This window comes from Benincasa hispida, chromosome 1 (assembly GCF_027475165.1).
Source record: "Benincasa hispida cultivar pf3 chromosome 1, pf3_genome.v1.1, whole genome shotgun sequence".
In the NCBI taxonomy this organism is placed as follows: domain Eukaryota; kingdom Viridiplantae; phylum Streptophyta; class Magnoliopsida; order Cucurbitales; family Cucurbitaceae; genus Benincasa; species Benincasa hispida.
This window is the reverse complement of record NC_143478.1, coordinates 17,433,328-17,457,906: the sequence shown is the minus strand read 5'-3', so window position 1 is coordinate 17,457,906 and position 24,579 is coordinate 17,433,328. Positions and strand designations below refer to the sequence as shown.

The 24,579-nt window shown below is 35.6% G+C and overlaps 3 protein-coding genes across 4 annotated transcripts; 2 read left to right on the top strand and 1 right to left on the bottom strand.

Moving 5' to 3' along the window:
- The first annotated feature begins 5,299 nt into the window (after positions 1-5,299).
- Positions 5,300-7,465, top strand: LOC120070223 (aluminum induced protein with YGL and LRDR motifs). Its single transcript, XM_039022106.2, has 4 exons — positions 5,300-5,660; positions 6,262-6,502; positions 6,600-6,720; positions 6,951-7,465. Exons 1-4 carry the CDS (start codon positions 5,461-5,463, stop codon positions 7,139-7,141), a joined length of 753 nt encoding a protein of 250 aa, XP_038878034.1. The 5' UTR covers positions 5,300-5,460; the 3' UTR covers positions 7,142-7,465.
- Positions 7,466-7,503: 38 nt separating this feature from the next.
- Positions 7,504-11,084, bottom strand: DMC1 (DNA repair (Rad51) family protein). 2 transcript variants are annotated; one of them, XM_039022095.2, is made up of 15 exons: positions 10,938-11,084; positions 10,743-10,828; positions 10,186-10,277; positions 10,037-10,108; positions 9,871-9,909; positions 9,572-9,629; positions 9,445-9,490; positions 9,295-9,340; positions 9,031-9,092; positions 8,840-8,906; positions 8,666-8,758; positions 8,517-8,585; positions 8,322-8,400; positions 7,970-8,136; positions 7,504-7,751 (listed from the first exon to the last, which is right to left on the bottom strand). In XM_039022095.2, exons 1-15 carry the CDS (start codon positions 10,952-10,954, stop codon positions 7,707-7,709), a joined length of 1,038 nt encoding a protein of 345 aa, XP_038878023.1. In that variant the 5' UTR covers positions 10,955-11,084; the 3' UTR covers positions 7,504-7,706. The 2 variants fall into 2 exon arrangements, with proteins under 2 accessions (XP_038878023.1, XP_090168356.1); XM_090312230.1 differs by lacking the exon at positions 7,504-7,751 and having other exon boundaries at positions 7,758-8,136.
- A 1,310-nt stretch (positions 11,085-12,394) lies between these two features.
- LOC120070210 (Leucine-rich repeat protein kinase family protein) lies at positions 12,395-23,040 on the top strand. The gene is made up of 11 exons (XM_039022082.2): positions 12,395-13,340; positions 14,439-14,703; positions 14,915-15,080; positions 15,175-15,925; positions 16,044-16,470; positions 16,584-16,765; positions 17,074-17,233; positions 17,398-17,625; positions 17,699-18,046; positions 22,140-22,241; positions 22,410-23,040. Exons 1-11 carry the CDS (start codon positions 12,829-12,831, stop codon positions 22,638-22,640), a joined length of 3,372 nt encoding a protein of 1,123 aa, XP_038878010.1. The 5' UTR covers positions 12,395-12,828; the 3' UTR covers positions 22,641-23,040.
- Positions 23,041-24,579: the final 1,539 nt, after the last annotated feature.

Sequence of the window (24,579 nt, the reverse complement as noted above, 5' to 3'; positions counted from 1 at the left end):
GAACGATAGCATTGTCTAAGGCATCTTATATAGACAAAATGTTGTCTCGATATAAAATGCAACATTCCAAGAAAGGTATGTTGCCTTTCAGATATGGAATTCATCTGTCTAAGGAACAGTGTCTTGAGACACCTCAAAAGGTCAAGGTTATGAAACAAATTCCATATGCATCAGCAGTAGGGAGTTTAATGTATGTCATGTTGTGTACTCGTCCCGACATATGCTATACAGTTGGAATTGTCAGCAGATATCAGTCCAATCTTGGATATGATCATTGGACCGTAAAACATCCTCAAGTATCTTTAGGAGAACGTGGGACTATATATTCGTGTACGGTGCTAAGGATATGATCCTTACTGGATACACTGATTCTGACTTTCAAACCGGTATAAATTCTAAGAAATCTACTTCGGGGTCAGTATTCACCCTGAACGGATGAGCTATAGTGTGAAGGAGTATCAAACAAAGTTGTATTGCTGACTCCACCATGGAAGCTGAGTATGTAGTTGCCAGTGAAGCAACTAAAGAAGCGGTGTAGCTCAGAAAGTTCTTGACCGATTTGGAAGTTGTTCCAAATATGCATCTGCATATCACTCTTTATTGTGATAATAGTGATGCAGTTGCTAACTCAAAAGAAACCTAGAATCCATAAACGCAAAAAACACATCAAGTGCAAGTACCATCTCATTAGAGAGATCGTACACCGAGGAGACGTGATTGTCACACAGATTGCCTCTTAAGACAACTTGGCCGATCCATTTACAAAGGCCCTCTCGCGTGTTCGAGGGTCACCTAATGGGACTAGGACTGCGAAATAGATATAACTAGGGATAAGACCGGGTAGATAGTTGGGAACATAGGGTGCAAGACGGAATTCACTTCTATCCACTTTTAGGGATAATAGAGAGGTTGTTCCTTTAAGTATTAACTCCGGGTCTTGAACAAAGGCCCTCCACCCTCTCATTATCCCGAGAGGGACTCGATTTAGTGATTGGGTCACAAACCAATTGTTCATTAGAGGATCGGTGGGACTTAAGGAGCAAGATGTAATGGTCATAGTATCTTGTGTTCAAATTTAAGCATGAGGAAAAATTGTATTTTACATGAAATATAATTTAAAATCAAATAATTAATTAATTAATTAATTATTTTTTAAAGTATTCTTGAACATTAGCATGGAAGTGTTTTTTAAACTTGATTAATATGATTAATCAAAGTTAGGTGTCAAAATAATTTAATATGTGATATTAAATTTGTTTTTAAATATTTTCTAAATTATGAAAAAAAAATTCATAAAAAAAATTGATTTATTGATTTTTTAAATTAGTTAGTGGAAAAACCCAATTGTTGGATTTTTTCTCTAACTAAGTGGATTTTGAAGTGACATTTCCCAAGCTTGACACCTAACGATTACATGCTAGTGGATTTTGAGGTGGAAGACATGCAAAATAGGATTTTGCATGAAATTTGTCTTTAAATAGTTTGGTTTTTCAAATGTAAAGAGACTAGTGCTTCTTTGACTTTTCACTTGACTTTTCCACCAAAATCTATTTACTCTCCATTTTTCTAGAGTGAAATTCCCTTGTCTTTACTAACAAAAACAGTCCCACCACCATGTTCTTCAACTGGAGAATAGCGAGGACTTACCGCTGGTGGTGTCAATCGAGTACGAAGAGGAAGATTGTGGTTGATTCTACAAAGGTTGTATTTTATAATCTTTTATGCATGCTTATTCTTAGTTTTATGTAATAAGAATGTTATCGATCCTTACTTTCGTTGTACATGTTGTTCTTTATGTTCCATTAGCATTTAGATGGTTTGCTTTCTAATTGTGAACCTTACCAGGGCTTGACATGCCACGAATCCTCTTGAAAGAGAGGGGTGTCTTCGGGAACGCGGACACAGGTGGTGCATGGCTGTCGTCAGCTTGTGCCATAAGGTGTTGGGTTAAATGCCGCAACGAGCGCAACCCTCGTATTTAGTTGCCAACCATTGAGGTTGGGTCATATGGTATTTTTACGTTATCTCCCCGAAAGATCTGGTGGGATAAATGAAAATTTTATAGATAAGACCTTTTCAACTTGGGTGGTTGGGATATCTTTATTCCATACATATTTGGTTGCAGCCTATAATTCGAACTAAGGACAGGTTTTTGGAGTTAGCTCACCCTTGCGGGATCACGACCCTTTTTCTCGAAATATGGACCAATGGAGGTTTAACTCCTAAAGAAGCACTTCATGAAGTCTCTCGGAATTTGATTGATTCGTGGAGAAAGGGGGCTCGACGAGAAGAGGATTGTACACTAATAATAGTAGAATCACTAGTAGATAGTCAAAACCATTGTGCAAGCAATATTAGTTGGATTAGCCAACTTTCTAGAAATAACCCCTCGCGTGCGAAAGAACAAGCATTTCTAGGATTTAATGATTCATAAAAGTGGAGTAGTTGGATAAATCTTAGCGATGGAATTATAAAAAGGGAAGAAACTTGGACAAAAAAAAAGTAACTTGGACAAAAAGAAACGAAGTGACCGCCGACTAGAACACTTAGAGGAGCTCTCGTGTCAATCACTTCCAATGTTCCATTAGCATTCATACTCAGTTTAAATTAATATTTATTTTATGAAAATTCTTAAATTAATATGGATTATTTTGTTGAAAAAAAAACATAAAAAATAATATGAACTATATATTTATTTTTAAAAAATAAAACTAATAAAAACAAATATGTTCTATAAACTTAAATTATATCAAATTAACTACAAATCAACGAATAGTTGAAGGAAATGCTTAGAATACTATGTACATATAAGATATTTTCGAGTACAAATGTTACTAAATAAAAATAATTATCCAAATATTTTCATTTATCTGAAAAATATTCCTACGAAATAAATAATCGATGTCAGACGTATATTTAAGTATCCATGATTTTGGACATTCAAAGTGAACTCCTAAGGGTTAAAATTGGTATTTCGCAAATCCCTTTTATTTGATTAATCTGAATATTCCGATTGTACTGCTAAGGCGTTGTGCCACGTTAGCTTATGCTTTTTGGCCTTTTAAATGGATAAGCTTCAGATTCCACCAATGCAATTTATGTATACTCAATAAATAAAGAAATAAATAAATAATAGAAATAATATAATACGATTTTATCACGTGCCATACGTACTAGACTATACTTTTTTTTTTTTTTTTTTTTTTTTTTTTTTTTTTTTTTTTGGGTTCAAGTGGATATTAGGTGTAGACAAATTAGAGTATTTTTCCCACATGAAAATTTGAACATTTAATTTTGACCAATTTTTTTTTTTTGAATATCTTAAATCACTAAGCTCTTGTGGAGACGTGGACAGGAAAATGAGTTTTATTTAAACATTTTGAAATAAAATTACAGCAATTTAGCACGTAACTATACATTTAAATTTATTTGAACTTTTAACGTGGTTCATTTTAGTCTATAAATTTATTAAAAAATATTTTAACTTTTAAATTTTAAATAAGTAATCATTTAAATCACCAAACATTTACAAAAATTATTATAGGTCTTAAATGAATAATGAGTAGCATAATAATACTAATATCTAATACTTATCGTATTCAAATTGTATAATATAATATATATCTAAATCAATATATTGATATATATTCAAGGTCATCCACAGTTAAAACAAATTTGAGCTAGCAAGGAATTATTATCAACTAAAAAATTTTGAACTTTGAATCTTCATTTATATGTAAAACTAAAAAGAAAAAAAGTCATCAACAATTCGATAGTTATTAATAAAATAAAAAAGAGAACTAAATTGTTATTTTTTCAAATGACCATACATTTAAATTGGTTAATGAACTACTAGCCTTGTTAAATATTATCAGCTAAAAAAATTCTAAAGTTTGATTCATTCACTTATATGTTAAACTATAAAAAAGCCATCCACAATTAGATAGCTAATAATAAAATAAGAAAGAGAACTAATTTGTTACTTTTCAAGAGCTCATACATGGACAACAAAATAAATCTGATTTTTTCTTTTAAATGACAAGATGCTTTTAAAATTTTAAAGACCAAAATAGAGAAATACAGTAATGTTGAATACTCAATCTTTAAAAGTCAAGACAATATAAGACAATATAGAAGCCTCTCTTTATTTGGTTATATCACATGGTTATATATCATTAGTAAAAATAACTTTTTCTTAGAAAATTTTCAATCAGACGAATTATAAAAGCATCTTAAAATAGATATAAAGTGATGTCTTTTCAGAAAGAAAAACGATGCTAAAAAGTAATGTATAAGAATAATTTCTTTCGTCCTTTCTTGGATAAATTTAATTCAGCTTTTCCTTATGAAATTAGTCTCATTAAATTAGAAGATTAAATCCTTAAAAAAAATTAGAAGATTAAATTACAATCCCAAAATCAATATCTATTTAATCACTGTATTTTCAATATTATAAAGAAAGACACCGAACTTCTTAATTCTATACGTTTAATAATTATCTCTTTATTTTTTTTTAGATTTTAAAAATTAAATCTATTTTCTAATCATTTCTTATCCTGATTTGCATCTTTTTAAAATATAATGATCGAATTCTTAACCAAATTTTAAAAAACAAAAAAAAAATTAGGGTGGATTTTTTAAACTATAAGAAGAAATTTGAATGTAGAAGTAGTATCTATAAATTTAATTAGAAAGAAAAAGAAAATCAAATTATTACCAAATCTGATCTAAAAATTTAAGATTTCATTATATATAATATTTATATTTATATATAATAGATCAGTTAACTTATTAGAAGCCTACCAATTACAAAATAAGTTCAAATGTTGGTTTGATAACCATTTCATTTTTTATTTTTTATTTTTGAAATTCAAGACTATTTTCTCCAACATTCATGATTTGCATTTTTTTGAAATATAATGGTTGAATTCTTAACCAAATTCAAAAAATAAAAATAAGTTTTTAAAAGTTACTTTTTTTTCTTCAAAATTTGATTTGATTTTTTAAATCATTGATAAAAAGTATAACAAATAAAGAAATTTAAAAATGAATACAGTGGCTATAAGCTTAATTTTCAAAAGTAAAAATACAAAAACGAAATAGTTATAAAATGAAACCAACTTTAAAAAATACTTCATAAACCTACCATTTTTAAATTTATAAATAAAATAAATATAAAAATTATACGACTAAACTGATGGTGCAAGAGGGATACAGTGCCAAAAAAGTCTGTGGCTGAAAGCTAAGTTGTGAAAATTAGGGAAATGAAAAGGGGCAATAGTGGAAATTGCTCTAGCCTTATTTTTTATTTATATATTATATATATTTTAATTCTTAAGTATTTCTAAACTCCAGGTCCTCCTCCAACCGCAAAGCGATCTTTCATCACCTGTATTTGCATTCAGAAACGAAACCAACCGTGTTTTTAGTTTTCTCATTTTCCGATCGACGATCTACAAAATGCTCGCCGTCTTCGACAAATCGGTGGCCAAAAGTCCCGACGCTCTGCAGAGCCCTGAGTCTGATTCCGTCTGGGCTCTCAAAGATGGAATTTTGGCTCAGCATTTTAGCTCCGTCTACCCTGGTTCTGTCATCGTCAACCTCGGCTCCGCCGGTCTCTTGGCCTATTCCGTCGAAAAGCAAAACCCTCTCCTCCCCAGGTATTACCATTACCTTTCATCATCTTCTGCAATGTTTTCCGGAAAACTCTAATTCTCCTCTCTGTTTCTTTTTTAATTATTATTATTATTATTATTCTTTCTTTCTTTCTTTTTTTAATATTTTTTTGGATCTGATCACCGATCTTGTTAACTTACTGTCTCCCGGAGGTTTCTTCTATTGGGCGTTTCATTTTGGTTGGATGAGAATCTGTTTAAATTGACCAGAATCCAGTTTTCTTTGTTTATTGATCTTGTTCCTGATTCTTTTGCCCATTTTGGTTTCGTCTGCAATTGGTTTTTTGTTTCTCGGGTACGAAATTGCATAGTCGATTTTAATTATGGAGGGTCAAATCTTTCGAGATTTGAAATGATGTTATTCTTATTTTGCATCCTCAATCAAAATTATGGGATTCTTGGTTTGGCTTATTCTTTTGAACTTTATTAATCATTATAATTGTTATAGGATTTGTATTGATTCGCTAGTAAGAGAGTTGGGGATTGTTTGAACACCATTATTTGCTTGTAATTTCATTCTTGTATGAACATTTGTTGGATTTACGTGCTGTTAGCAAATTGAAGAAATTTGGTTTTATAACCTTAGATTATTTGCGGTTGTGGACGACATTTTCTGCTTGTTCCAAGGGCACATTGAGAATGTTGCTCAACTCAAGCAACAATATGGTTTGAACAAAGCTGCAAACGAGGTTATTATTGTTATTGAAGCCTATCGAACACTAAGAGATCGAGGTCCATACCCAGCTGATCAAGTCGTGAGAGATATTCAAGGAAAATTTGTGTTCGTCCTATATGACAGTTCCTCAAAAACTGCATTTTTTGCTTCTGTAAGTTGCCGTGATCTCTTAGTTTAACCATGATTTGCTGCAAATTTCTATTGTTGTTGTTAATCTCTTTTCTCCATTGATGTAATTTTATATGCAGGATGCTGATGGGAGCGTTCCCTTCCACTGGGGAACTGATTCTGAAGGACAGCTTGTTCTCTCTGATGATGTAGAAACTATGAAGAAGGGTTGTGGAAAATCTTTTGCTCCTTTCCCCAAAGGTAACCTTTTTATGGTGTTTAATTTGTTCCGCCATTATTATGCAATGTTGGAAAGTATATTTTGTTTAGTTCAACAGTTGTGAGGTTGGAGGATTGAGCAATCGACCTTTAGGATAATAACTTGTATCTTATCCATTGAGCTATGCTCGAATTAGTCTTTCCAAAGTAAGACCATTACAAGGAGTTATGTTTCCAGGTGTTTATTTTATGCACTATGTTTTGTACTTTAGGTTGTTTCTTCACAACTTCTGGTGGGTTGAGGAGTTATGAGCATCCACTTAACGAGCTGAAGCCAGTGCCAAGGGTGGATAGTTCAGGTAATGTCTGTGGAGCCAATTTCAAGGTGGATGCAGAGGCTCGAAAGGAAAGTTCTGGTATGCCAAGAGTTGGGAGTGCTGCAAATTGGTCTTCAAACTACTGAGTGCATTAATTCGGCAAGGGCTTCTTTACTTTGCCTTGGCCTTCCTACTACGGCTTTTTTCCATATTTCCATCATTTTACACCTCTAACTGTGCCTTGTAAATGGGTACTGAGGTTTATACTTTACTTTCCGTAATGGGCATGTTCATGCAGTTAACTTATATCTTATGAATCTTGTTGGCTTAACTGAGTTTCATTCTGGTTGCGGTGGAATAATAGTTTGTTTTCCTAATGCTTTTCCAACTTATATATTTGGAGACATTCATCACAACAGAATTCAATGTAGTTTTGGATTTATGCCAATAAAGTTCCTCCTTGCCAACTACATATTTGGGTTTATCTTAATACAGCTGAGATTTGAGATTTATTTCAATTGTATTTTGGAGAATACCCTTTTTCATTATTTTATCCAATTGTATTGCATATGGGGTAAGCTAAAAACGTTACAATCTACACAGTGAGGATATCTTGTCACTTCAAGATAAAAATATGTATCTAGTAACTAGATGAAAAATTAAACATTTCGACCTGTGGTTGCCTTCAATGTTCTAACATCATACGAGACCTCAGTCCTTTGCATCTGCAATGCCCCCTGGTGTTATCTGAAATACGTACTTCTGCTAAGGAAAAATTGTGTGGAAGGTGGGTGTAGTAGTCTTTCCTCTTCGGTATTTTCTATCATAATTTATTTAGAGTGATTTTCATGTAGTGATGTGAGTGCAGAAGAAGTGTAGGAATTCTGCCTACATCATAGGTTGATGATTTCAGATCTCGTAGAGATAATAATAAATGAAAGTGGCAAGTGTGAGGTGATGTGAGTCAAGGATATAGCTTCAGACTCTGGCAAATTAGGGGCATCGAACACCTTGCAAATCCGTTGTTCACCTTTGCCTTTCCTGAACATCAATCTTACTGTAGCAGCATGGGCAAGAACGTGGCCTCCTGCAGGTTTTTTGGGATCTGATACAAACACTCCTCCACCTGGGTCTGCAACGACTGTTGTCAACAATAAGATTGCGTTCAGTAAAACCAACATTTTGAAGGAAACAATTTAGTCTCAGTCAATACAGCAAATACAAGTATGAAGACAGGATACTCTGACCATAAAAAGAGCTAACATGTCTGGGTTTCCTGAATGAGATAAACATCAAATGAAGCATCAGAAACAGTTCAATCGCTACCTTGGTTGGTCATGTAAACTGCTACGTTGAACTCTTCTGCAATTTTAGTTAATCGGGACAGCATCTGCGCCAATTTTTGCTGCATGTGACAACCAGCTTGTGTCATAAAATGATGAAACAAAGGAGACGAGTGATATTAAGCTACAGAAATCGAATCCTAAAACGTTGTTTATAGTGAATTCTATTTGATTCGACCTGGCGCTCTGCAAGTTCTCCTCTTCCGGTGAAATCCACCCGAAAAAGTGCGATGATAGAGTCGACAATCTGAAATTAGGAGATAGAATTTACAACGTCAGGACACCGTAGTTTTTGACATTTGAATTACAATTTACCTGCTGACTCACCAGAAGCTTAAATGGTTCTTCAGACATTTTTGCGGCAAGACCAAGCAGAAGGTTATGCTGGTGTTCGTAGGTGTATGCACGAGCGTATATGATCTGTTTCATTAATAGCAAATTAATGAATTGCATTCGGTAGTTTTGGTTGGAAGAAGCTAAATACAAAAAAGCGATGCTTACATTGTCGAGGACAGCCCCCGGGTCCATGCCAAATCTTTCAGCTATAGGCACAATTCGATCAGGTCGGCTGCAAGTGCATGTAGTTAAGGATAGGACACTGAAAAGGGGGCATCTCCGAAAATAATAATTTCATTTCATTAGACGTGCCCAAACCACAACCACATAATAAAATAAGCTTCAAAAAAGGATACAAAGTGCCTTCAGTGTCAATGTATGCAACCTTTCCATTCCCTCCTCGCATGCTGGTAGGAAGCTGCGAAGGCAAACGCCAAGCACAATTGCAAAGATGTCATCAGAATTGATGCAGTGAAAGAACCGCTCGGTAATTATTAAATGTAAAAGAAAAACACGCTAAACCTTAGTTTTCCTTTTAATGCATATATTACGAAATATAACATTACACAACACGAATTCAGTTCTAAAGATCAGATGTGAAGTCCAAGACGTAGATAAACCTGTGTAGAGACGCAGAGAGTATGCGCGAGTTGCGTTTTCCCAGACCTAGGAATTCGTTTAACGAAGTCAGAGGAGAGCTGCAAGTTAAAAACAGGACTTCGATTCTCAATAAACAAAATCGAAGCAACTATTAACATATACATCCTCACCTGAATTCTCCAAAAGCTTCCGTGATCGCTAGAGTTTCGATTCCACCTTTTGGTAAGAGTTGGAACAACTTTAGTGCTTATGATTTGCGAGATAATGAAAAAAGGAATATCGTAAAGCAGGACTAGCCTCCTAAGAGTTCATCGAGAGCCTGGCTTCCAGTCGTAATGCGAACCACAGACTTTCTCTACAAACAAAAATCATGTACTAAGTCTGCATTTCACGACGGAGAGGTTCATTGAAAATTGAACTTGTTAGGAGCTGGTAGAAAAACTAAAGGAAATCGAACACAGTTGTTTCCGAACATGAAACTTACAGTAAGCAGAAAAGGAAAGGGGAGACGATGCAAACTATACTCTTCGGTGAACTATGGATCTATTTGTTTAAACAGTCCATTTGTTACTAATAAAAAAACAGAAGCAGCTTACCTTGAGCAGAGCATCGCTTCCAGTGATATAACCGAAATTCTGAAAAGCAAAATATAAAAGATAATTGTTAGTTGAAGAAAAGCTGAAGTTTGTAGCATTATGGCATCAATGTGCAAAACATTGTACGCATCGTGGATAATAGAGAAGTGGTGACCGAGTCGCTCACCACTAGCTTTTCGGCAGCTTCGCAGATCTTATCAACCTTCGCCTCTGATAAACCTTTTATCCCGGTCAAGTGCTAAAATACAAATTCCTTGATCACTAAAACCATATCAATTTCAGGATATATAGAGTTTTACATGAAAATTATTCTACCTTCTTCGTGTGCATCATCAAGCCGTTGCAGGTGTATATCCCTGCGTCCTGAAGCTTCTTCACGTCTCCAGCATTAATTCCATGAGAAGTCACTGCACAGGAAATGCCAAAGGAACTCTTTCAGATGTACTGAAGCAACATGATAGTCAGTTAATTGGCTATAACTATTCGCATATTTCTTCACGAATTCAGCAAAACTCGAGTAGAATTGCATGCCTTGAGAAAATATAAACCTAGCTAAACTGGACGCTAGGCTATCGTAAAATGAAACGATCACTAAATGAAACTGCCGAAGCCGATATGTTTTCATAACGAATGAATCAATGGAATAAGATCGCATGACGCGGTACATAGATAATCTCATTTCACTTCGGAGAAAGAAAATTGATCAGAATTGGAGTTTTGCGAATCAACCTCCAAGAATAACAAGCAGATCATTAAGATACAACGTCATGCAATCAAATTCCGTTTAAGATTCATTAAACAAGCGTCGTAGATGAAATTATTTGAATGGTGAAACAATAACATAATTATGAGTTAAAAGCTCCGAAACTTACGTTTATCGATCGCTTCGAACAAGTCGTCTTCATCCTCGATATCTTCGCGCTCTACAAGCTGTAGTTGCTGGCTTTGTTCTTCCGCTCTGAGCAACATCACAGTGGCGGAAGATGAAAGATAACGTGACGAATAGATTGCAGAGTAATTGGTACAAAATGAAGAAAAACGATAACGAGAACAAATCTCTAACTCACTTGAGTGTTGCAAGCATCGTTGCTGGTCTTGAAGGTGCCTAAATCGGAGAACTGTTTTCCTGCTTATGAATGAAGGCAGAGGAAGGTCGCGGGAAATTTTGAAAAAAAAAAATGAAATGACATTGACAGCCCAAGACTGAATTTATAAGGGCGCGGGAATTGGGCAAATGAAAGTCGCGTTCGGTCATGTAAACGGCAGTGAAATTATGCGTTTTGACATGGTCTACATTTACAAATGCGGATGTAATTGGAGGGGTATTTATGAACTTTCACACCATCTGAGAGCACGCGCCCAAAGGCCAAATTGATGTGTTGGGGTGTGGGCACTCCCATCTCGAATCACAGGCGTAACCAACCAATTACGCCGGTCCTTACTGGCTCGTGGATAATTCGACTTTTCATTACCACATCAATATAACTAATTAGAGGCAATTTTTAAGATTTCAATCCTAACGGGTGATTTTTTTAAAAAAATTAAATTTAAATTTTTAAGTACAACCTAACGGGTGATTTTTTCCCCTTTCCTTTTATTTTGAAAAAAAAGGGTATTTGATTTCTAGAAAGTTAAGATATCAGATATTTTAAGTATCTATAAGCAATTTTAGACATCTTTTATGACATTCTAAAATGTCATTAATTATATTCAGAGTGTTCTTTTGAAAAGACATGGGTTAAAATTGAATTAGTATTTAACATTTTATCAAAAACTTAAACTAATGTATAAATTAATTTAGTGTACGAAATAACATATAAAGTTAATATAAATCAAAAGTGATATACAAATATAACATTATATTAATAAACAATTGCAGATGATATAAATTTAAATTATATTGACTAATAAATAAAATATAAGTGAAATACAAATATCACATTATATTAATAAAAAAATGCACATGATATAAATATAAATTATATTAGACTAATAAATAAAATATTTGAAGTTTGTAAGATCATTATTGGTACATTTCCATGCATGAATCCTGAAAAAAAAAAACATAATTATCTGAATATTTTCATGTATTATTATAAACTATTTCTTTAAAACAAGCCCAATCAACCAAACCATTGAAAATCTATATTTCAAGCATATGAAAATTTAAATTAATTTTCAAAAATACAAACAACCCCATTATTTCTATCCTTTATCTTATATAAACCAAAATGATTTGGTGGTTGGAAACTACTTCAATTAGACTTGAGGGCATGACCAAATGCTACTTAGAATAAATAACTTTTGTCTATGGATAAGTTAAATAAACTCAATTAATGTATTTGCGTGTTCATATAATTTAATAATTATTTCAAAAAAAGAATAATTAATTAATTAAATTCGTGAACAAATGTTTAAATTTTCTGTTTCCGAACAATCCAACTGATAAATGAGATTTGAGAACTATCTAGAACATCAGGACTTTATCCATTTAAAATTGAATGAGGGAAATTTAAAAAAAGGAAAAAATGGGGGGGGGGGGGGGTGGCCCCCCCCCCGCGCCTGTAAGGAAAAGTGGAGTGCTCAAAGCGTGTACGTAAACAGTCCAAATTCACCAAATTATTCAATCATCGCTCCAATATCCCGTCCCGTTATAACGTTTTCTTTTCTTACTGTCTCACTAGATTTCTAGGGTTTCTCTTAACTTATTCACAAGGAGCGGTCCTCTTCCGGCCATTGTCGCCCGCTCCTTCTTCCCCTTTCTACGAGTTATCCCTTTCTTTAACTTCAATTGTTGCTCTTCTTACGTTTCTTTTCCATGCTGTACGCTTCAATTTCTTCTGCCTTACGAAGATATCTTTTTTCCCGAAATCTTTGATACCTCTTCCAAAGGCTTAAAACCTTCAACCTCAGCTATTCTAGCCTGCGGATTAATACCAAAAGCCGCTGTTGCCCCCAATGCAGCTTCTTAACTCTGAAGAAACGGTCGCCGACTCCTCGGAAAGCGCCGTGGTGGAGTCAAGAAATTTGAAATCTTCTGAGTTGGTTTCGTTTGAAGATAACAATGGAAACGATGCCGATGATTCGGTTCTTGATGTATCGGGGAGAAACTTGGATTCTAATTTCTTGGAGGGTTCCAGCAGCTCAGTAAGGGGTCTGTACGTATTTCGGAATGCGTTCAATTTGATCCCGAAATCACTTGGTGACTTTAGAGAGTTGAGAATGCTTAAGTTCTTTGGAAACGAGATTAACTTGTTTCCGCCAGAGTTGAAGAACTTTGTGGGGTTAGAATGCTTGCAAGTGAAGTTATCATCACCGGGTTTTGGTGGTTTATCATTACACAAACTTAAGGGTCTGAAGGAGCTCGAGCTATCGAAGATTCCTCCTAAACCTTCATCGTTTCCAATTCTTAGCGAGATCGCTGGCCTTAAGTGCTTGACTAAGCTCTCTGTTTGTCACTTTTCTATTAGGTGAGCGAGCCTCATTTATATCTGTAGATAGAAGTATAAGGGAAGTTGATAATTTGAACCTGTATATTGTTGCTTTAATAGCCTGCTGTACTTATAGATGAGAATTTGATTTTTACGAAGGCAGAACGAACTATTTTTATGTTCAACTTATTAAGAAGGCGATGAGACGAGTTTAATTGTTTTCTAATTTTAACATTGTGTAATGGTCTGTTGGAATGTTTTAGAAATAGCCGAAGTAACATTAGACTGTCACTTCTTTTTTGAACAACACAATGATTTGATTTTCTATTTTGATTGATTTGTACGGGGTGGGGGGTATGTTTTGATACATGGAGACTAAAAGAGTGTCGGATGACTTGGTTTACATCCTGAACCCCTATTCCCTTATCTAAAACGTGAAACTGCTTCCTATATTTCCAAGTCATAATGCATGGTTCCTTAAAAAGTGACCAACTCTCTGTTTTTGACTCGTCTCTTTATCTGAAATCACTATACTGCTTCAAATAACAGTACCCAAAACATGTCACTTAGAAGTATGGAAAATAGCGAAGTTTAAGCCTCATGTTCTCTTGTTTATTTATTTCAAAGTCTTATGCGTGGATTCTCACAACACATTAGGTGGCATTGGAAACCAAAATTACGATCTCTCCTAAATGATGATTTTGGAAATAATGTTAAATGATAGATTGTTTTTGACCCGTCTCTTTATCTGAAATCACTATACTGCTTCAAATAACAGAACCCAGAAAATGTCACTTAGAAGTATGAAAAATAGCGAGGTTTAAGCCTCATGGTCTCTTGTTTGTTTATTTCAAAGTCTTATGTGTGGATTCTGACAACACATTAGGTGACATTGGAAACCAAGATTACGATCTCTCCTAAATGTTGCTGTAGGAAATCATATTAAATGATAGATTATGTAATTGTTGTAGTTTGGGTCCAAATGAACTTATGTTTCTATCATTTTGATACGAAGCCCGGTTTCTTGAAACGAAAAGGAATTCTAAGTTTCTTTCTTTCTTTCTTTTTTTTTTTTTTTTTGTGTGACTGTGATTTGTGATTTTTTAACAAAATTTGTTATGTTCCCTTTTCCTTCAGATTTCTTCCCCCTGAAATTGGCTGCCTGAATAGTTTGGAGTATCTGGATCTCTCATTTAATAAGATGAAGAGCCTTCCAGCAGAAATAGGCTATTTGGATTCCTTGATATTCTTGAAGGTTGCCAATAACAAATTGGTGGAACTGCCTCAAGCTTTGTCCTCCTTGCAGAAGTTGGAGAACTTGGACCTGTCAAGTAATAGGTTAACATCATTGGGGTCTCTTGAACTTGTATCTATGCATAGCCTTAGAAACTTGAATTTGCAGGTATTTGTCTATTGATTCTGTCTTATTTTCTCATCAAAGAAAAAAAGTCTGGTTTATGCATATTTACATAGTTTCTTTGGGAGGTTGGTAATTGAATGGTTTGGCAGAATTGGTCACTAAAATTTATTGTGTACTTCTCTAATTTGTCTAGGAACGACATAATGTATTTTTAATGTAGTTTTTGCTATGGTTTTTTTTTCCTATGGTACAGTACAACAAGTTTCTGAAAAGCTGTCAGATACCTTCCTGGATATGCTGTAATTTTGAAGGAAATTGTGGAGATGATACAGCCAATGAAGAATGGATTAGTTCTACAGTTGAAATGGATGTTTATGAAGCCACCATTCAAGACAATGGGAATAATTTTCCCCATAAAGGTGTGTTCTGCCCAAATTTTATGCTCAATGATGGCATATGGATTTTTCTTTTTTTGTTCTTTGATATTTACTGTTGAGGACCTTGTTTTTTCAGGTACTCGTAACCTCTCATCAAATCTATTAATGGGACCTTCAACGAATAGTAGATCTTTTGCATCTAGAAGATCAGGTAAGCGATGGCGGAGACGACATTATTTACAGCAGAAAGCTCGCCAGGAACGTTTGAACAGCAGCAGGAAGTGGAAAGGAGTTGATCATCATGCTGAAGTGAAGATCCATGAAAATCATGAACTTGGGAGGCTTGATTCTGCCCCTATTTCTGAAACTACAGTTGAAGATTCCTCAGTTATTGATGAATTATTTGATAGTAAAGAAACATGTCGCGTGGGAGATGAAAGGGAAACTCGTATCAAGAACGATGAGAATGACAATTTTGATCCCAACAAGGAATTTTCTGTGGAGGATTGCTCAAGTATCTGCGATGCTGCTGCAGAAACAATGACAAGGGATGAAAATGAATGCTGTGAGCCTAGTGAGGCTTTGCCGCTGACAGGAAATGGAGCATGTGACCATGAAGGATCATCTTCACAAATATCAAAAGATAATGCTAAGTTGAAAAGATATTCTGAGAGGGAACTTGATAATCCTAAACCTTGCAAGTCAAGAAAGCCAGTTGAAGATAGCTCAAGTTTATCTTGCAAGTACAATAGTACCTCGTTTTGCAACTTTGAGGATTATTTGCCTGATGGATTTTATGATGCAGGGCGTGACCGCCCCTTCATGCCATTAAGGAATTATGAGCAAATTTTTCATCTTGATTCACGTGAAGTCATCATCGTTAACAGGTAGATTAGTTAAGGCATTATATTGGTGATTCTGATTATTTACTGAGTAGCTTGAGTGTCCGATGACTTTCATACTGGGGAGTGGAACTTGATACTGATTATTTGTATGTGCCTCCAGGGAACACGATGAAGTATTAGATTCTATTACAATATCTGCCAAGTCATTGATACTCCGTCTAAAGCAGATTAACCACCTAACCCAAGAAAGACATCACGTTCTTGATGATGTGTATATTGCACAATTACTTGCTTTATTTGTATCTGATCACTTCGGAGGCAGTGATAGAAGTGCAATGGTTGAGAAAACACGGAGAGCTGTTTCTGGTTCAATGTATCAAAAGCCTTTTGTCTGCACCTGCTCAACTGGAGATCGGGATAATCTTACTATGTCCACCAAATTGACGGTGGATAATTATGAGGATATTCTTTTTACTGATATCTGTGAGAAGTCTCTTCGTGCTATTAAAGCAAGTCGAAATTCCATCATAGTGCCTCTAGGAGCTCTGCAGTTTGGTGTGTGCAGACATAGAGCTTTGCTTCTGAAGGTGATTATGTTACTAATTACTTTAACCTTTCCATGTTTGTTCTCGTGTGTTCTTTCCATCATGACTAGCTTTGTATTTACTTGGACTTGACAAAGCTTTGCTTACTACTCCAGTATTTGTGTGATCGCATGGAGCCTCCAGTACCTTGTGAGCTTGTGAGAGGTTACTTGGATTTCTTGCCTCATGCGTGGAATGTGATCTTAGTGAAAAGAGGTAATACTTCGGTTCGAATGGTTGTTGATGCATGTCGACCAAATGATATACGAGAAGAAGCAGATCCTGAATATTTTTGCAGGTAGGTTTCTTTTGTCAGTTCCAATGGCCTTGAAATTTCTTCAACTAACGATGTCTGTTTAAGGATTGATTCTGAACGTCTAATATTCCTTTGCACTTGTTTATTTATTTATATGTTTATTTTATATTTATGATAACGTCGTTTCATGCCTTATTTTGCAAAGTTCTCGATGGTGTTTGTTTAACTTTATTACACTTATTTGATTCAGTGCCATGTTTTTTATTTCATTGCCTATAGTTAAGATTGAGAATGTATACCTTGTTTTTATTATGATTTTTTTTTAATCTCTTTTTTGAATGCTGGTATAGGTATATACCTCTCAGTCGTGTCAGACTTCCTATTTCTTTTGGAACGGCGTCCAATCCGGGGATTTCCTTTCCGTCTCTTTCCAATTGTGATGAGATTGAGAAGGCACCTTCTAGTTCTGTAATAAAGTGCAAACTTGCGTCAATTGAGGCTGCAGCAAAGGTAACATTTTAAGCAACTGAAAAGCCTTATATCTTTTTATTATGCTGTACCGATATGAGCTATTATTTTAATTTATATTTGCTATGTTGTGTGGTCTATCGTTGCTTATAAGTTTTGCTTTGAAACCTATAATAAGGGGGCATCTATCTTGTTGGATATCGCAGTTACGGACACGTGAAGTTTGTGAATCTTCATTTGAAGAGATTAGAAACTTTGAATTCAGTTGCTTAGGTGAAGTTAGAATTCTGGGTGCTTTGAAACACTCATGCATAGTACAGATGTATGGACATCAGATATCCTCTGAGTGGATTCCTTCTGAAAATGGAAAACCAAAGCGTCGCTTGCTTAGGTCTGCAATTTTCTTAGAGCATGTTAAAGGGGGATCTTTGAAGGTAATCCGTCTTCTAGCTTGTTAAGTTACCATTTTTGTGTCAGTGTTTTTCTCATTGTATGTTTTACTTCTAGGGCTACATGGACAAGTTGTACAAAGCAGGGAAGAAACATATTCCAATGGATCTGGCATTGCATGTAGCTCGAGATGTAGCAAGTGCTTTGGTAGAGCTGCATTCAAAACACATCATTCATCGAGACATCAAAAGTGAAAATATTTTGATTGAATTTGATGAAAAATCTGATGGAGTTCCCATCGTTAAGCTTTGTGATTTTGATAGAGCAGTGCCCCTTCGATCTTTATTGCACACTTGTTGCATTGCTCATACTGGAATACCTCCCCCTGATGTTTGTGTTGGAACACCTCGATGGATGGCTCCAGAAGTTCTACGAGCAATGCATACACCAAACATTTATGGACTGGTATGTAGATTAGCTTTTCATTTTTTCTTTCGGCTGTATCAGGCTTTCAAATCAAGGCTTGTTTTTTACACTAGTGAACCATTCTGAGGACGGTGTTGTACATTTTCTGACAACTTATGCTAGCTTATAGTAGAATGGAAATAATGCCATAAAGTAGATAAGAATTACAAGAATAACTTATTTACAGGAAATTCTCTGTGGAAAATATTTACTTCAAATTTGTTTGTTTGTTCTTTTTTTGTGGGGGAGGGGGGGCAACACATTACATTTCTGTTTAGGGGAAGAAAGATACTAAGCAACTACCAATTTTTATGGCCTATGGGTGGGCCTTTCATGGAGAGAAAACTGACTTTTATGGGGAAACTACCATTTTTTTTAAATGGGGAAACTTTATTTTTATGGAGAGAAAACTGAAATAATACACAGGCAAAAACCCACAAAAAGGGGAGCACACTTACAAGAAAGGGATTTAATCAAGAGAAATAAGACCAAGCGAATATAATTACAAAGAGAACTAGAAACCAAGACCTAGAGAGAGAGAAAATCTAGCAAAGGACCAAACATTGGTAGAAGATCTATTATATCCTTTGAAGAGTCTATTATTTTTCTTGCCTCGAAGTCCTCACAAACACAAGCCAGGGACAAAAACTGCCCCATACCCCACAATCTGCCATCTATGTTAATTACCCGAGTTTTGTCACCTATAAACTCCGCCCTTGTATCATGTATCGACAAAGATACTTTTCGACTTTTGTAAGGACAAGTTCAATGATCAATTCAAATGGTTATCCTTCTTCCAAGTATCTTCAGTACACCAGCTCTTACAAAATTGTGAAGCCATCTTGGATGGTCTTTGAGAGTGGTCTTTGAGAGCCTAGCACCTAATGACAGGAAGTAAATTAGATTGTTAGAAGGTTGAATTTCAGGCACATGGGACTTCGTGTTCCTCAAGCTGCAACCTTATAGGAAATATTCATTGGCAGATAAGATAAATGGGAATATGAATTTGCCTTTATGTCACCATGGTTCTTTTAAGACATTGGAGGAAGTGAGGGATAGGTAGCTGATAGGAAGTGTATTAGGATGAAATTGGAAACACAACCTTACTTGAACGGGAATTGTTCCACACTGTATCCTTGAATTCTAAGGATGAAATTGGAAACATTATTAGGATTTTAAGGGTATATTAGTAATGGGTTAGAGAAGTTGCTAAGGTAATTTGTTATAAATAGATGGAGTGGGAAAGGGGAAGTTAGAATTGATTCAGTTGGCTTATGCTCAATTGTTCCCAAGAGAGGGATGGTCTAAGTACCTCAAATTACATGGTTTGTTTTGCGTTTCTAAATCATTTTGGTTATGCTTGGGTTCTCTATTAAATTGGTATAGGAGCAATTATCTTGGACATAGATATCTCCTTTTCATTATATCAAGTAAAACTTGTTTCTTGTCCCCAAGAAAAAAAGGATAGTGATTTTCAAAAAGGATTTTATCGAAAAAAATTGAGGGCAGAAATGCACACTCTAATAGAGGATTTGAAGAGTGATTTGAAGTTGGAAATACACTCATTGAAGATTTGGAAGTCTCATTTGAAGAATGAACCAACACTCATTATATTGCCCATGGATGTTTGGATGGAGACCCAAAGATATTTGAAAAGCAAATGCTAAATATGAACCCCTACTTAATTTTCGAAGGTTACGAAGGAGTATTGCAAAACGTCAAGGTGGGAAGTCAAAGCTGGAGCAAGAATCAAGAAAGATTGAGGTCGAATGGAATTGATCAAGGGGAGGTTGACCCACCTGAAGTTTCAAAGTTTGCGTGCAAGTGGGCTGGAAAGATATATGGTGCTTTGAATGCTGGATTTCTATGGAGAAATAACCGGCAGTTGTATCTTATATGGTTGGAGATGACAACTTGGGAATTTCACTGATGCAAAATTCGTGGAGGAGCATTGGTGGGCGTGGAGTTAGTTTATCACCAAGGAAAAGAGAGGAAAGAAGACAAAGCTTCAATCGGCACAATGCTCGTAGGGGTAAAAAGAAATAAAGAGAAAACAAATAGAAAGGAGGCAGAAAGAAATTAACCCTAACCATGTGGGTCATCAGCGGGGAGGAAAAATCTGGAAGAAGATGGGATCTGAACTGGGTGTGTATATTTTTAGGCTTTCACAGTTTTGGTTTGTATTTTCATAATGGTACCATGAGTGTTTTAGGGCGTCCCCAAGATATGTTTTCAGATACCGCTATACAATTACAACCCCTTTGCTCAATGGATACAAAACACCCATGCTTTAGCACCTAGTATAACGCTCCCCAGTGCAACAACAGGCACCAGTTTGACTTGGGGGGGGGGGGGGGGTTGATTTAGTGGTAGTGGGCGGCAAAGTTGCTCTGTTGCCTATTCTGTTAGGAACCGCTAATTTTTTTTTACCGTGGGCTTCTTTGTCTGAATTGGCTTGTTGAGGCTCATTTTAAGGTTAATGAGACAACAGGTAATATAGGTTGGGTCATGTGTTGGGTTGTCTCATTCTGTTAGATTCCAATAGCTCACTTGAAATTTTCTTGAAGAGCTTGATTTCTACGTAAGGGGCAATTGGCATATGTAGAAATCAAGCTCAACCGTAGCTGCTTCAAGAAAATTTCCCATCTTTTCATGTACGCCATGAAAACCATCGTTCATTGCCAAGTGTCACCAACGATTGTACATAGCTGACTGCCACCCATGATTGTACATGGTCAACCAAGTACATCGCCATTCTCCACTGCTTGCCACCGTCCATGTCCACTACACCATCTGTTATTGGCATCACACGCTTCTACTACCAGCACGTGTCGTCATCCATTGCATGTATGCACAACTCCAGCTAGATTTTATAATTGCAAGGCTAAGTTTCGATTGTCTTGAGGGCATTAGATGAAAAGGAAAAAATTTGCCTTGTACTGAATTTTGTTTTGTTTTTGTTTTTGTTTTTTTTTCTATGGGGGAAATAACAAGGTGTGTTTTATAGATGAGCAATGATAGGAACTGTATTAGGAATTGAATTGGGAATATTATTAAGATTTTAAGGGTATATTAGTAATTGGCTGGAGAAGTGTGTTGGTAATTTGTTACAAATAGAGGGAGTGAGAAAGGGAAAAATTGCATCAATTCAGGTGGTATAGGGTCAGTGATTTCAAGAGGGTTCAAGTACTCAAATTACATGGTTTGTCTTGTGTTTATTTATCTTTTATATTTCATTTATCTTTTTGGGTGTTCTGTTTGGCTTGTTTTATTAGCCTACAGGTTACAATTCCCCGAAAGAATGTCCACCCTACATTATGTCATATCACAATCACAACTACATCCAGTTAAGTGGGACAGATCAAAGGTCATAGGTCGAAGGTCAAACTCCCTGTTATATCGACTAAATTTTGAGTTTTGAATTGCAACAAGAGCCTGGGTCAAATAGGCTGTACTCTGCCAACCACCGATGCTGAGTTTAGAGAGTAGTGAGCTTGAAGTGTTAATATAGTATGAAGGACAAGCTTGCAGTGCTACATGGGAATCATTTGATCTATCAGCCTAACTTCCTTTGTTTTACTCACTTAGAGGTCAAGATGTATGTGTTGATGGGTATCGATAGGCACGTGAGGCCTCCATTTTGTAATATATAGAAGGAAAATTACCAATAATAGACAAAGAGGTAGCCCTAAATTGTGAAATATGGGGCTAGGGAGTAAAAGGGTCCTAATGTCTTGCCTGTAAAACTAAAGCAAGTGAACACGAGTTGTTACGTGTACTGTACTAGGAAGGAGTGATGTGTGGGAGTGTGAAGCAAGCAAATATTTTAGCTGGGGGGACCTGAGAAAAACTCTAGTTTCATTGGGTTGTCCCAAGCTTCTTAGAATGCTGGGATATCCTGTTATTGGCATGTACACGAAAATTCTGCGTCAGTTCTGTTCTGTTATTCTCCATCTCACATTGTGAGTTTGTATAAAAGTTTATGATGTCTAATTTTTGTTACCTAGTTTGCATTTAGTTGTGCATTATGTTCTCAACTTATGATTTCTGATGTCCATAACTGGACGGTGTTCGTTCTTTCCTTTGATTGCAGGAAGTGGATATTTGGTCGTTTGGATGTTTGTTATTGGAACTGTTGACCTTGCAAATTCCGTTCATGGGGCTTACAGAATTGCAGATCTTCGATCATCTTCAGGTTTCTTCTACTCTCTTGATCTAGATTTCCATTGCCCAGGATGGTTTAAAAAGAATTTGGCACAGTGCCTAAATCTCACTTCGTAGGAAGTAAAATTGTCATTTAGATCCAATATTTAAAAGTTTAGGCTATTACCTGATCAACAATTTGTTTTTTCAATCTGAACAGATGGGTAAACGACCAGAATTGACAAATGAGCTTGAGGAAGCATTGGGATCGATAAAGGAAAGCTCAATGCCTCGATCATCTGCTCAAGAATCAGATGGTCCAGAGAAAGACCAAGAGACAAAAGCCTTCTTGATTGACTTGTTTCGTAAGTGTACTCAGGAAAACCCGAATGACAGACCGACAGCTGAAGAACTCCACAGAAGTTTGGTCGAGCATACAGTCAAAAGTTAAATCTTAACAAGAACTAGCTGCATGAAATTAATACCCTCACCCACACCATAACCTTATCCCAAATTTTGAAGCCGTAGAATGATTGTATTAGCTTTCCTGAATCCTTTAATAGTTGGTGCCTTTTGCCCCCATAATCATCAGTTAGGCTCACATGTTAATTTAGGATACAGTGGGTAGTCAGGTAGAATATCTTCATCGTAATGTAATTAAAATCCACAATTTTTTAGGCAAATTTACCCCACGTTCAAATTAGGACCTCGCCCTATTAGACAGGAGAATCAATTGTGATGCAGTTATGTAGAGAAAAGTTAAGAGGTCATTTTAGAGAACGTGGGATCCTCATTAGTTGCTGTACCTCATCATTGGCTTCAACATAATCTTATTACAATTATTTTTCCAATGCTTGTCCTTGAAAAAGCAAGTTGCTTTGACATTTTAGCTTTATGTTCTTTACAGTCCACGCGGATATCATCATAATTTTCACATTCCCTCGTTCAACCTCGTTTCCCTTTCATTTTTGTATGTTGCTTTTGATTATTTATTCAAATCAATCTCCCTACAAAATATGATGCTAACTTGACAAACATTGCAAGGTTTTGCTAGGAGCTTTGTCGACATTTTCAGAGCTCTAAATATGGCCCGAAGATGCTTATGGAACGAAATATGGTTGAAAGACCAACCTTGGGTTCGTAAGGTCATCAATATGGATGCACTCCTTGATTTTAGTTTTTGCTCTCTTTTGTTGCTTCATAGTTTGTCTCTTCTGTAGTCAAGTTTGATTATCGATGCAGGTAGATTTAATAACATTATAGTTTCAAACAAACTTAAAAATTTAGAACTAAAATAGGCTTTCGATCAAATCATCAAACCTATCAAGCATCAGAGTTCAGATTTGTAGAGTACCATTTGTAATTTTGTATTATTTTAAGCAGGCCAACTAGGGATTTTGACATGGGATTTCTCACATGGAGTGGCAGGCAGGAGCAATCACTATGCCATGCCAATCCACACTAAACATTTGGCTGAAAAAAGAAAAAGGTGACCGGCTTTCCTTTACAAGCATTAAACTGACACAGATTATTCTGAATTGGAATCTTGTGGCCGGGAGGTACCCCTAATGTTAGGTACGATTGAAGGTCTTAAATTGTTTAATAAAAGCCTATGGTAATAGTGTATCATTATTCGTCTGTGGCCTCTGCTGTTTGATTTTAAATCTTTTTTGTGTACTATAACATGTAAACAGAGGCATTGCCATTGCCATTGCCATTGCCATTGCTTCCTCGAAGCACACAGTCCCGTCTGTTCACAAAAAAAAGGACCACTCTTTTTTGCCCACAAAAACCTCCTTATTCCTGCGACACCCACCATTAAGAAAATGACCCTCTACTTTCTAGCTTCTATAGGTTTTGTTGGGAAACCCCCTTTAACTTTTATTCCTTGATTCTGATTCCCTTTCTCCTTTCACTAAAGCTTAAAGTTGACAATAAGTTTATAATGGGACTAATCAAACCATTTTTCTCTCTTGTTTTTTTTTTCCACTGAATAATTTATTGTCACTAAACTTGGTTGCTACAAAGTCTTGCAGGTTTCTATATTTTGGATGAACTTTTTGCTATTTCTATTTAGTAGAGGCAGCTATTTAAGTATCATGGTTTAAATCCTTTTAATTTCTCATGTTTCTTATTATTATATATCAGAAATGCTTTTTGATTGTGATAGTACGTGGGATTTTAGTCTAACTTGTATATGAGTGCACTAGAGTAGAGTATCTTGTTAAAGTACATATGCATATGAATTTTGGTGTATATTCGATTGTTGTTTCGAGTGATATTTGGAATTCTTTTAAAGGAGGCTCGATCTTTAATATAATTTGTTTGCATGTAATGAGTCTCTTGTCAATATTATTGTAATTTAGTACTAAAAAAAATGTTTTTTTAAT